Here is a 13,863-nt window from a genome sequence, read left to right as displayed (position 1 = left end):
CTTTTTCTGCACTTGCAGTCATTGTCCTTTATTTGTGATATTGCAAACGGTTGCTGTGGCAGTTATTGGGGTTTTACAAATATGTTGTGTGATGTGAAAACTAAGACTCAAGAGATGACAAAACCACTTTATTCTTGGGTTATGATGAGGGAAGCAAAAAAACAAAATATTATTCATTGGTAGGTATATCTCCAAACAAAGTTCTCCTTTGTTTGTTTCTTATAGTTTATTACAAGATGTTCAATCCAGTGAGGTTTTTAAGGATGCAACATTAGTTTTACCTGATCCCATGTCACAAAAAAAACCAACAAAAAACCTTTACCAAGAAACCAGTCTGGAGATCTAGAGATGATCTATACTGCCATCCAGAAGACCAAGGTTTGACTTCCATACTTAGGCCTTGTCTATACTTGAACGTTTTGCTGCTTTAACTTTGCTAGCAAATCCCACCTCATGGAGACACAGTATAAAACTGCGTCTGCTGCTTATAGCTTATTCCTGTTTGCCAAAGAGAGAGAAGTTATACTGGTAAACTGCATCTACTCTCTGGCTTTTACTGGCATGACAATGTCAGTTAAAAAGTAATCACAGCTCACATTGACATTGCCATGCCACATCTACACTACAAACTTCAGTTGACACAAGTTTTATGTTGGCATTTGGCCGCTGCGGTTAGCTTATCGCTTGTGTACATGCATACTTTGCTGTTTGTCTCAGCACTATGCATACTTGCCAGGTGTGCTTGTGTCAGTGTAAAGTGCAATGCACTAGAATATGTATCCCAGTATGCCCTGTGCTGCTGTCCAGCACAATTCCTTTTGGGAAATTTTAGCCGTGTGTTGTGGGGTAGAAATGACTCACAAATCCCACAAGCCTGCATAGCACTTTTTGGGGTCTGCCATCTCTAACAGAAGCCTGCAGCCTGTAGAGCTTTGCACTATTCTCATGACCATTGCAAGTATAAGACACATGCTGCTCCTATATTTGCAGACCCACAGGAAGAACCGCAATAACAGGGGATGTGACTCTTTGTTTGAGAACAGATTGCTAAGGGACAGAGAGAAAAACAATTCAAGGTTGTTGGTGACATTTATGGAGCACCTACAGACAGTTGAGTGCTGAGCAGCGGCTGCAGAACTTCTGGATGTAAAAGGTCACATTCCTAGATTTGTGTGTCAACCTTGCCCCAGCCCTCAGGGCAGGGACACTAGAATGAGAGCTGCACTGAGAGTGAGGAAGTGAGTCACTATCACACTCTGAAAGCTTGCAATGCCGAATTGCTTCCAGTCAGTGGGAAATCATTCTGGTGTTGGAAAATCCATGTTGGGGGGCCATTGTCATGTAAGTGTATAGGGTCATTCATGGTCTCCTGCAATGTGCAGGACATAGTGAATGGAATTTTGCAGCAATGCAGTTCCCAAACAGTAGTGGGTTGATAGACAGCATGCATATCCCTATTTCAGCACCAGCCCACCTTACAACAGAATATATCATCAGAAAGGGCTATTTTTCTATGGTTATGCAAGTGTTGGTGAATCACCAGGGATGCTTCAATGATAAGAGTTGGCTGGCCAGGAAAGGTGCCTGATGTTTGTATCTTTAAGAACACAGGACTGTTCAGAAAGCTGCAAGCAGAGACATTCTTTCTTAACTGGAGGATTATCACTGGCAACATTGAAATGCTAATAGTGATTCTGTGGGACCCAGCCTGTTCCTTGTTCCCATAGCTCATGATGCCCTGTGCGGGACACCTCAAGATTCAGCTACTATCTCAGCAGGTGCAGAATGAAGTTTAATATACTTTCTGTAGATTGAAGGGATGCTGGCAGTGTTTACTAACAAGATTGGATCTCAGTGAGAAAAATATCTCAATGCTTTTAGCTACTTGTTGTGTCCTGCATAATATCTGTGGGCCAAATGGGGAAAAGCTGCCAAAACACTCTTCTCTTATTCCCATAAGAACTTTTAATGAGAAAAGCTTATTTGCTCTTCAGCTTTGGAGTGCCTCTCCACAGCACCACTTCCCAGCCCCAGCCATGGTGAGTATGGCCTACCAGGAGCAAGAGGGGGGAAGAAATGTCAGTTGCATAAAACAATAAAATTTCAGTCCCTATTCCATGGGAAAAGGTACAGGGCAATGGCACTGAATATTGCACTATGTATCGTGGGGGGGTGGATGGTTGTTTTAGCTGACATCTCACTCCTGAGGGCCACAAAGGCACAGAGAGCATGGCTGCTACTGGTGTCCTAAAGCCGTCTGGGCCCGATTGGTGCTATCTTGTTTATTGCAGTGGTGCCAGCCGAACTCTTTGCGGAGTGGCATGGGGAAGTGTCCTACCATGATAAAGAAATTAGGCAGCCATTTCTAGAAAACCTCAGGAGAGAATTGCAGAGTATCTCCATGAAAGTTTCATTGAGATCTAAGAGGATGCAAAGAACATCCCTATGTACAAAAACAAAGTGTGCCGCCTGCTCTCCCCCCCTCCCCCATAACAGTTACCAACTTCATCTCTGCTTGTTATACTTCTACCTCTTCTTGTAGGAGTAAAACAACAAAGTTAATACCTGTGTCTTATTAACTTGGGGATGGGCCAGGCACCATCTTTAAATTTGAACACTAAGGAAAAACACTTGCATGCGCTTACCCAAGGCTTCTTCCTTTTCATTGGGCTCATCAGTGTTCGACTGGCAGAACTGGATATTCTGTGGCAGAGGCTCGAACACGTCCTGGCTCGTGGTATAGCTGGATCCCCACCACATTCTCCCCCCTCTACCCTGCTGTCTATGGCAGGGCTCTAAATCTTGGCCTCTTCTCAGGTATCCACAATGGTCTGTGGGGTGCTAATGGGGTCTCTACCAAGTATGGCATGAAGCTTGTAAAAGCCTGCGGCTGAGCACGAGATCAATTTGTGGTATGCCTCCTGCAGTTCCTTCATTTTCACATGGCACTGCTGCTGATCCCTGTCATACCCCTTTACATGCATCCTCCATGTAGTCTTTTTGTAGATGGCCACATTTCAGTTGCTGGTGTGTAATTGGGCCTGTACAGCCTCTTCTTTCTGCAGGCCCAGGCGGTCCAGTATGTCCTGTCTGCTCAAGACAGGAGCGCATCTAGTGCATGGTGGCGACACTGCCAGTTGGGCAGTTGCACACGACAAGAGAGAGCTCCTTGGTGTGCTTGTCAAAGTGGGCAATAGGGAAGAGCCAGCACAAAAATATGTGGAGGTTTTTTGTTTGTTTGTTTTAAAGGGGAAGGTGGCTTCCTTTGCCATAACCTCTGGGCAGTGGAGTTCACAGTTGTGACCAGAGTAGTCCCTGTCATAGGGAAGGGACATTGTGGGACAGCTGTTGGAGGACTGTTAGGGATGATGTGGGTCATGGAGTGTCTACATTCACACTGCATCGACATCAGTAGGTCGACTGTGGCTCAATACCATTTGGAAAAGTGGCTTTGCTGCATCACTGTAATGGGGCACTCACCTGGAGACAAATTTGAGTGTAGACACATGTACAAATAAATCAATGGAAGGCGACTGACATTGACCTAACTTGGTAGGGTAGATCAGGCCTACGTCTCTTGTTCTCCAGGCTGAGAGCAGTACCGAGGAAGCTGCTCTCCTTCCTCAGTGGTGACTGCCGTGGCTGATGTGGGAGTGGTTACAAAAGTCATACTTTTTACCCAGAAGATAAGGAGTGGAACTTGAAAGAATCCTAGAGGGTGCGTATGCACAAGGTATGGTTCTGAGAAGAATGTGAAAGCCTTATTGGATGTGAGGATTTAGAGCAATGACAAATCTGGTGTGTGCACATCTGTAGAAAACAGCATTTTAACTTAGTCTAGAAATAAGAATTCTTTTTGGATGTTGTGCTAAAATTTTATCAACAGCTTTTAGTAAAGTCATAAGTCATGGCAAACTTCCTTTTATTAAAGGCTGTGATTTAAAAATATGTGTTGTTTTTTTTCTGAGTTTCATTGCAAGTAACAGAAATCAGACACTTGCTCTGTAAACCAAGGTCACTTTTTTAAACAGAAATGCTATAATCAGAGTTGCATCACTGCGTTTTAGAGGAGGGTGAAAGCCCCTGTAATGCACGTAGGCAATTGTACAATTCTCAGGCCTGGAGGTCTGAGGGGACAGACTTTGAGGAAAGTCTTGGTAAAAATTTAGTCACCAGCCACATTTTGCATACACCTGGCTTTCTGTATGAGGTGGGAAAACCTCATGATGCTGGAGTATGATGCTTGCTTGAGGTCCACTGATGTAGTCATTGTGTTAATGTTGTTATTGAGCTGCCATGCTCACTTGCAAAAAAGCTTTAGGATGAACTTTCAAGCTGTTAATGAAGTGTGCATGTGGTGCTATCTACTGTTGTAATCCACCCTCTTCCTGGCATGTAAAAATTCCAAACATGTTAAATCATAACTCTTTTTTTTTTCTTTATATTTTCTGTGACAAAACTCCATCTTTAGTGCGTGTTGGGCGCAGTTCAGTAGCGATGCAAAACTTACTCTAGACGATACGTACTTTTAAGACATAAACTACCCCAGACTGAATATTTGTAGCATACAACAAACACCTTATGTGCTGCTGCTTAACCTTCCTTTCTCTCCAAGTTACCTTTATACCAGCATGTTCAAGATACTATGGCTGGAAGTAGTTTCCATTTTAAACCACAACTTTCTCTGGTTTATAAATCGTCCATTTAAATTAGCTCCAGGTGGAGTGTTGGCATACAAGTCTTTAACTTGGAAATTAAATTTGTTTCTTTTAGGGTATATTAAAGTTCACACAAAATTTAGTTTAGGAAATGTCTTTGTACTCTTTAATTTAAAACCATTTCCACCTTAAAAGAGTAAATTGGACAGATGGTGAATATGGTCTAAACTCTTGCTTGCCCTGGAAAAAATAATAATCAGTCAGTTACTGAGTTTTGAAAAATGGATAATGGAAACTCAAGAACTATTTTCCATAAGGATTTGTAGTGGTTTGAGAGGGGTGGTGAGGCAAAAGCTTACTTGTCATGTGCTTTTAGTCCACACAGTAGTAATGAATGTGCCAAGAGATACAGTATTCATGTCTTATCTGGCAGACCAGTCTGCTAATTCCATTTTAAATGATCATTTGAGATGGATGGTATGATTCTGATAAACCCACTTTAAAATTGTGTAAGAGAGGATTCTCCACATTGGGCTCTCTAGAGAAAATCCCTATTTCTCAGCTCAGGCTCATTTAAATTCTTCCTTGCCTTTACTGTTACTTTTTCTCTCAAGAAGGGCCTATTAATAAGTAACTGCAGTGCACATCTACTATCGCCCTTCTCTACCATTTCATTCATCTTCAGAAGTGTGTGCAGGGATTTAGCCATACATCTTCTGTTTACCTTTATGGGAGCCATATAGGTAATCCTTGTTCGCTACTTGGAAATATTTAGGGGGTTAACAGATCAATTTTAAGAAAAGGCTGTGTTGTCCAAATGCTGTTGCTGGTACACTTCATTTCAGTTTTAAGATAATGAATGCATATTGGATGCAGTGTGATAGTGTTCTCTGGAGGCACATTACAGCAAGCTATTCAAAATCACTTTTTAATCTTTAGGATATTTCAGTAATCCAGTTCTGACATTCTTATATTTTCTGGAAAGAATAAACTACGCCCAGTGGTGATCTCTGGTTGTATTTTAATCAAAGGTTTCTGGTAACTGTATAAACCAGGCGAGTGAAGCTTAGAATGGTTTATGCCATCAAAATTCTCCATTGTAAAGATGTATTTTTAATTTGTATAATTCAGGTGTAGTTTTTTTTTCTTATAATTGGACTTAAAGAGTAGCTCTCCTCTCTGAAAAGGGGGTTTAAACAGACATGTTTTTAAAAGGAAAGTGTACTTAAAATTATGATATTTTAGCCTATCACATTTATAAATAAGTGTGAATATGGGGCTCAAAAGTTAAATAACCAGTGATTACCTGAGAGCCAATATTCTTCCACAAACTATTATAATGGAAAGCCAGTGTATCTGATTGTATGTCATCAATTAGTGCATCCTTGCCCACTTGGAACAGGCTTTTAATTTTAGATGTTTTCTTTTTTGCCCGGACTGATACCATTTTATGGTAACTGCAGCGCTGAGCTTATAGTATATTGTGCACGTAGAATTTTCAAAGCTTTTACATTCTAAATTAATTAGATTTTAAAATAAATAAATAAAACATCACCAAATTTCTTCCCCTTCTCCCTGTCTTTATCTAGAATCCCACTATATCCTTGAGCAACAGAAAAGTAAAACCCATCATAGACTTGAACATACCCATTCAAACATACTTTTATTTTCTACAAATTTATTTTCATAAACACAGAATATCAAATTTGAGTACATCAGAGGATACTTGAGTATAATATGGCAGTGGAAATTATTTTCAAATTTTTAGTTTGGAGTGAGGCATCATCTGAAACTGTGTTTACTACAGTACTGTGTTTTATAAGGATGTGTTAGGTAAGGGTATATGATACTAACAGTTATAATCTGCCTGCTGAAAGATACAAAGTAATTTTGCAGTGATTGCTTCAAATTTTCATAGTAATGGCCCTTCATGGCACAGTTGTCTTTTAGAAATATTGCACCTGAAAACTTCAGTAATTTAACATCAGTTTTTCTGCAGTCAAATAGCTTCTTGTTTGTCAATGTTTCTTTGAATGAATGTTTAAACAGAAGTGAAATTACATAGCAAATGAGCCACATTTGACATGTATCTAAATGCTTTAATGGACTTCCTAGGCACACTTTTCAAAAACATAAGACTCTTGCAGATTGCAAAATGTCAGGATGGCTTTAACTATTGGTCCTATGCTATTGTTAAAGATATTAAAACAATTAATTGATTTAGTTTGGGATTGGTCCTGCTTTGAGCAGGGGGTTGGACTAGATGACCTCCTGAGGTCCCTTCCAACTCTGATATTCTATGATTCAACCACTGAAGGGAAAAGGTGAAATAAACTATTTATTGGCGCAAGTATGCATGCAATGAATGTAGACTTCTTTGCTTCATACCCTTTTGTCAACAGATTGATAAATGGGCTAACAAATATCAATGATACTATTATAGTTTCTGTATTGTATTTTCTAAATACATCGCTTCCTCGATATAACACAAATTCGGATATAACGCGGTAAAGCAGTGCTCCCCGGGGGGGGGGCTGCGCACTCCGGTGGATCAAAGCAAGTTCAATATAACACAGTTTCACCTATAACACGGCTAGATTTTTTTGGCTCCCGAGGACAGCGTTCTATCGAGGTAGAGGTGTAGATGTAAATAAACATTTAACATCAGAGAAGATATGAAATATTTTTTTAAAGAGAAGATTCAAATTGCAACTTTAGAAGCAAGTACTGTGAAGAAGTATTACAGATTTGTAGCAGTGGAGGCTTCCCTTCATCTGGGGCTCAACAGGCAGTGAAATGTCAATAACTTTGAGTTCCACTGGGAGTAACTGTTCCTTGGTCTCCTCCAAGGAGTATGGAGAGCTCTCCGCCTGTCAGGCGATACATTACTGCAAATGAAAAGTTGTTGTAGCTCTTCCTTCCTCTACAAGCATAGAAAGTCTATTTATTTCTGCTACAAACTGTCAATTAGATTTTAGTACTCTGAGTTCAATGTAGGATATTGAATGGCTAGTTTTTAAAAAGGTGAACCTGCACAGGAGGGGAAAATGGAGCAGCAAAATCATTTCACTGTTTAATATTCTGCATTGCTGTGGGAGACTCATTCAAAAGGTAATACAGAGCAACAGTTGATAAATTTGTTACAGCCTAACTGTACTTCTGAGATAGATCTTGCTGTGTGTGAACTTTTTTAGACAATGTATATTCAACTTCATCCATTTGCTGTTAATGTACAAAGAGAAAAGAGGGGAAAATATTGCTTCATAACTTAAACATTAGTATGGCTGATTAGGAACTTCTGTATTTTAGGCTGCAATAAAATGTGATAGTCTTCTTTGTTTAAACCTGCTGTCATCCTACAAGTGTAATGTATTACTGTGTTACCATTGTTCAGACCAGAATCTTATTACTAATGTTAGCATTTACAGACTTTACTGGAAAAAATTTTTATGATGTCCTAAAGAAATTCCTTTTCTATGTCCAACATGAGTAGGAATTTAAATATTGTTTTTTATTTTTAATCCAAATATTTCTCAAGAGACCTTTGCCTTCCCAAAAAAACACTAACTGTTTAAATTTGAGATTAATTATAGGTTGTTAAAAGTCAAACTGATAACATTGGGCAAGATCATTTGTAGCACAAGTTTTTCCAAACAGCCCTGCAGACCATTTTACACTGGATCTTATTCCTGTTGACATTGATGGGAGTTTTGCAGTTGATGTCAGCAGGAGTAGGATGGTATCCCTTAAGCCTAATCTGCAGCACCATTAGTATTCAAATTCTAGGTATTTTCTAAGTACATAGATGCAGACTGGAAATAGCTCCAAAGTAGATAGGGAACTTGATAAAAGAAGAATCTCTCTCTATAAAAGCGGCTGAGCTGACCTGATTTGTATTCATCTGTGGTAAAGGAATACATTGTTTAAATACAGTATTTGAAACTGACATTCTTAACCATTACATTAAAGTAATATGTCCTGAATGTTTTTTAAAATCCTTTAAAAAAAAAAAAAAGTTAGGGAGTTTTCTACCCCCCTTCTGTATTTAAGTGCTTTGGGTGGACCTGAGAGCAACAACACAAAACCTATTTGAGGCTTGCTCTTGCTCCTGTCCCTTTCTTTTCCATGCATGTTCTAGCTTACTGTCTCTTCAATTTCAGTGTTAGCTCTGCTACTGCTGTAACTGGCAAACATTGTCCTGGAAAGCCTGGGTTAGAGTGTGCATGTGACACTGAGGAAGGTATCAGACTAATGGAACTGAATGTAACCCAAACAGTGATGCTGACTATGCAAAGTGATGTCAAATGTACAGTGTAAACAAATGGAAAAAATAGGGAGTGTTTCTTCTAATCTCTCAGTTCTCGTAATTTGAAGGGTTTCTTATAACAACTGTAAGCACAACATTGTTGGCCAGCGTCATGATTTTTCCAGCTGACGTAGTATCCCACTAACAATATTTATTTCAAAAATGTTTGAAATCGGTTTTTAAAATTTGTTTTAAAGAGTATTTGATATTCTTACTCAGCTATAATAAATGTATATGGTAGTAACTTTTTCTAGTACTCATGCTGATGTATGGCATTTGATATTCAAAATATCCCAGTGTCTTGGAGAAAATTTACTGAGCCAAATTTACTGTTTACATAAATGGGTTAATTCCATTATAATAGAGTCCCACCTTTTGCTTATGCTGTTGATGAATTTGTCTTGTTGCACATAAGACGCATTTCCATGCTTATAAACAAAATAAAACAAACTAAAGTACAGCATAAAGGAATAATGAAGATAAAATATTAACAGATTTAAAAATCATGTTTTCATGAGGGGAAAAACAAAGGTGGGTTGAGCACAGACTCTCAGAAATACAACCTTTGTAATAATGAAATACTGATGCAACAGGCAACTCAGGGGTGGATGGGGACTTGCTATAAATATCTATTGAAGCAAATAATTTTTTCCCAATACAAGACTGACCAGTTGCTTTGCCCCTTTCCTCCACCACAATACAGAGGAAAGTGAGTTCATAATGCAAACTACTAAGCATTTGAATGTTAATTCTAGGACAGAATTAGAAGGATAGCTTTTCATATATTTTAGTAACTGTAGCACTTTCCATCTCCAAAGTGCAGTGCAAACATTAACTAATTTTACCACATCATCCCTGGGAGGGTAAGCATTAACTCCAACTTACTGATGATAAAATGAAGACAGAAAGGTTAAGTGACTGGCATAGAAAGTCGGTGGTAGAATGGAAATTAGGACTCCAGAGTTTCTGATGACAAGGGCATGTGGTCCATGAGCACCTCTCTCACTTATCAATAGAATGTTAAAACTTGCTAGTAGATGCGGTCTGTACCTGTGGAGTTCAAAAAAATTACTGCTGTAAGAATTTTCAAGGTTACTGGGGAGGCTTGTCACTGGTGTGATCAGGCTCAACTCTTTCATTCTATATTTCTTTTGCCAGAGTGAATGTTTTGTTGATTACCAAGCTTTTATGAACATTTGTACAAAGGGGAGTAAATGCTTGTTGCAGTCAAAAAGCTTTTCATCAGTAGGCTTTCTTGGATATGAAAAAGGCATTTAGAACACAATCAAGAACTTATTTTGTATATGTAGCCATGAAAGCTGGATCTTTAAAAAAAATAAATAAATAAATAAAAGAAAAGAGAGAAAAAAAAGATGCATTGCATTTTTTCAAAAGTAGATAATTGCTTTTCTTTGTTTAAAAAGAAAAAGTACTTGACAGTGAGATTATAGCATTTTACTGAATAATGTAAGGTCTCTTGTTTTCTTGCACAGGTTTCCACTTGAGCGGCACGGTGACAGATCCTGCAATGCAATCGGAGCCAGAAACTGTTTGCAAGGTAGCTATCAGCTTTGATCGTTGCAAGATTACCTCAGTGACCTGTAGCTGTGGAAACAAGGACATATTTTACTGTGCCCACGTTGTCGCACTCTCTTTATACCGGATCCGCAAGCCAGATCAGGTCAAACTGCATCTTCCCATTTCAGAGACACTCTTTCAAATGAACAGAGACCAACTACAAAAGTTTGTACAGTATTTGATCACAATGCACCACACAGAAGTTTTGCCAACAGCTCAGAAATTAGCAGATGAAATTCTTTCTCAGAATTCAGAAATCAATCAAGTCCATGGTAAGTTTAGCAACTGCTTTTCCTTGTCTTCCCTTTGTTCACATGATGTAGTTTCTTCATCCTTTTTTTTTTTTTTTTTTTGTATGGAGTTGAGAAAATCAGGTAATGTATGTAAATGTGGATCATTATTCTACCATTACTTTAAGATGGCTTGAAAAAAACCTGCTAGTTTGCAAGAGAAACCATGTATAAGCAATACGAGTGATTTATATCGCAATATATTATAACTAATGTAGCAATGTAGTTTGAGCCATATTACAATTACATATTTGTTTTTCTGCTCTTCTTTCTACAGCCATCTTATTAAGAATACCTGTTTTGCAGTAAACGTACTGAATATATTTTTGATAGTTTCTCTTTACTGTTAATCTTTGAAATTCTGCTTATCCATAGCTTCATTTCAAAGGCGCTTTTAAAAGAAGCAGAAAAGCGTACAATCATTAATATTTTTTCTTTAATTTAAATTAAGTTGTCTATGGTCCTTTTGTTTGGGTTTTGTTCTGCATTGGAGTCAGGAGAGGAAATGGGAAAGGATAATGTATTAAAGATATAAGGCCAATTGGCAAAAAACTGTTCTAGCCTCGCCATTGCAGGAACATTAACTGCAGTTGTTTGGTGAGAAAGCATATTTGACTTACTTTGTTCATTAAAGTGCCATTTGGTTTTGTTCTGCTATAGTGCCCAGTATGTAGTAAGGACTTTCCAAATATTTACGAGGATTGGCCCCTACTCATAGGAGCTTTCAATCCAATGACAAACAAGTACACAAATGTCAGAGGAAAAGGAATAAGAATGGGCAATTTGTATGTACAAGTCAACTTGATTCATTGTAGGCAGCACAGCACAAGTGGATCTTCCATGTCTGCATTTTGGTCCACCTGAGAGGGCCTCCCAGATGGGAGCCACATAGAAGAAGGCAGTGGGGATTGTTTAAAAATCAGATGGAAAGGTGAAGTTGAGAGCAATGGCGGAGTGGAGAAGATTGGGGGACAACATGATGCTTGACAAGGCAGGGATAACTAGGGTGGGAAGGAATGATCGAAGAATATGAGTTTAGTGACAACATTTTGTCTGGGCTGTGGGGGAGGCTAAAGGAGAGGATTAATCAAGACTGAATATAATGAGAACCTGAAACGAGAGAGTTGGCTGTGAAGGTGGAAAAAATAAAGGACTGTGGGTTTTTTTTTTTTTTTTTTTTTTTTAAGATGAGGAGGAAGAAGCAGAAGGATTTGGAAATAGCATTAATGGGTGGGACAAGGGATTGGAAGAGTGAAAAATAATGCCCAAGTTGTGGGTTAGAGTGACATGGAGCTTGGTGGGATAGCCTATAGTGATAGATGCTGAAAGGAGGAGAAAGGTCAGAGCTAAGAGGACAGCTGGGAGAGGAGCAGCAAGCATCTTAAAGGCCTAGGAGGTTATGATGTTGAAGAGGAGAAGCTCCACAGTAATAACAAAAGCAGTATAGGGGTCAGAGGATGAAGCTAGAGTAGAGAGAACTGGGATGCTGTACAAAATTAAAACTGTAATTATACTAATCCTGGATACATTGGCCTAGAAAAACCAGCCACTTCATTCAGTTTGAAGTAGGGCTCCCTTCCGGTTGGTAGTATTTAACTTCTAACATGCCTTTAAATGTTTATTTTAAAACTGATATTGAAACCAAAACAATAAAAACAAAAGAAAACAAAGGTTGTAAAGCACTAAACAAGCTTTTGAAAGTGTTCATTTAAGCGTATGGGTAGGATGGGTTAAGAGTATCTACAAAACTAAAATGTTTGTCAGTTTGTGTGCATTGCAATTACATTTGCCTGTAAACTATAGCAATAAGCCTATTTTAATTGCCAATATAATTATCTAGTAATCAAACAGTGGCAGGAATATACAAATAGGAAATCCAACTTCAAATCCAAACAAGCCAAACCCATGATCCACTACACGCTGTTAAATGGTTTACAAGAAAAGGGACCTGTACATCAGAAAAGGGTTTAAAAAAATAAAACAAAACAAAACAACGTCTCTGATTTTTAAGACGATATATCCATTTTAACTTGGTAAATAAGTTTCTGTTAAGAAAAAGTAGAACTTTCTAATACACAGCAAGTAAAGAGTATTCCAGCTGCACATATCCTCAAATCCAGAGAATTTTAATTGGTCTTTACTCAAATTTTTATGTTGAAAAATAAAAAAACCTGTTCCACAAAACCTATTAAACAATTAGTTTTGAGTTCTAACAGTGTTGCTGTACATAAGGGTAAGATCACTATCCAATCTGCCACATCCCCTTTGCCTTTAAAATGAACTTAGCTAGTTCCCAAAACAAACTTTTTTTTTTTATAGCAGGTGTGATATATATATTTCTAATGCAAAGCCATGTTTCCTGCATTTGTATTGCTATGGATAGTTTATTAACATCATTATATACATGGACTTCACTGGTCACCTTTGTATTAAGTTAACTGTTCACAGATAAATGCTGCTGAACACTGTTTAGAGCACCAATTGCAGAAGTTGCCTCCAAATCTGATTATGGCATGTCTTTAAAGTGCCATGCTGAACCTCTTAGTAAATGGAGCGTTATCTTGGGGTGACATGGTCAGAACATTTGAGCCAGGAAGATAATTTTGGCAGACACACTTTGAACGGATCTGTAGGGGACAGCATAGGTTTCAAAGATAAAGAAGAGGCTTCAGTAGTCAAGACAAGGGAGGAGTTGCCTGGAGAAGAGATTGAATTTTGGAAGTCTAAAGGGGGAAGAAGGAGCAAAACGTGGACATGGCCTGGGTATGTGGATCTGTAGAGAGCAGAGTTAATGCCAAGGGTACGGTTCTGGGTTTTTTTTGTCAAGTGTCATAATCTAAGTGTTACCTATCTGACAAGCTCCCATTTGCTTAGTGGCTGACACTGGGGATTGAATTGGGGACTTCTTAAGGCACGAGTCCCTACAGCTTGAGCCAAAGAGGTACGCTCTGTAGCAGAGGGTAACCAATGGATTACCTGAGCATTGACTGGGGTCAGTACCAGGTTGTAAGGCCTTAAAGGAACACTTAGG

General features: G+C 38.7%; 1 protein-coding gene across 1 annotated transcript in view; it reads left to right on the top strand.

Moving 5' to 3' along the window:
* The window catches only part of ZSWIM6 (zinc finger SWIM-type containing 6), a 164,007-nt gene that overhangs the window by 85,375 nt on the left and 64,769 nt on the right, over positions 1-13,863 (top strand). The window contains exon 2 of the mRNA XM_054032552.1: positions 10,458-10,814. Within this exon, the coding sequence (XP_053888527.1) occupies positions 10,458-10,814 (357 nt within the window). The remainder of the gene's footprint in view (positions 1-10,457; positions 10,815-13,863) is intronic.

This window comes from Malaclemys terrapin, chromosome 6 (genome assembly GCF_027887155.1).
Source record: "Malaclemys terrapin pileata isolate rMalTer1 chromosome 6, rMalTer1.hap1, whole genome shotgun sequence".
In the NCBI taxonomy this organism is placed as follows: Eukaryota; Metazoa; Chordata; order Testudines; family Emydidae; genus Malaclemys; species Malaclemys terrapin.
Note: the sequence above shows the minus strand (reverse complement) of the source record. Positions and strands in the feature narration are given on the sequence as shown.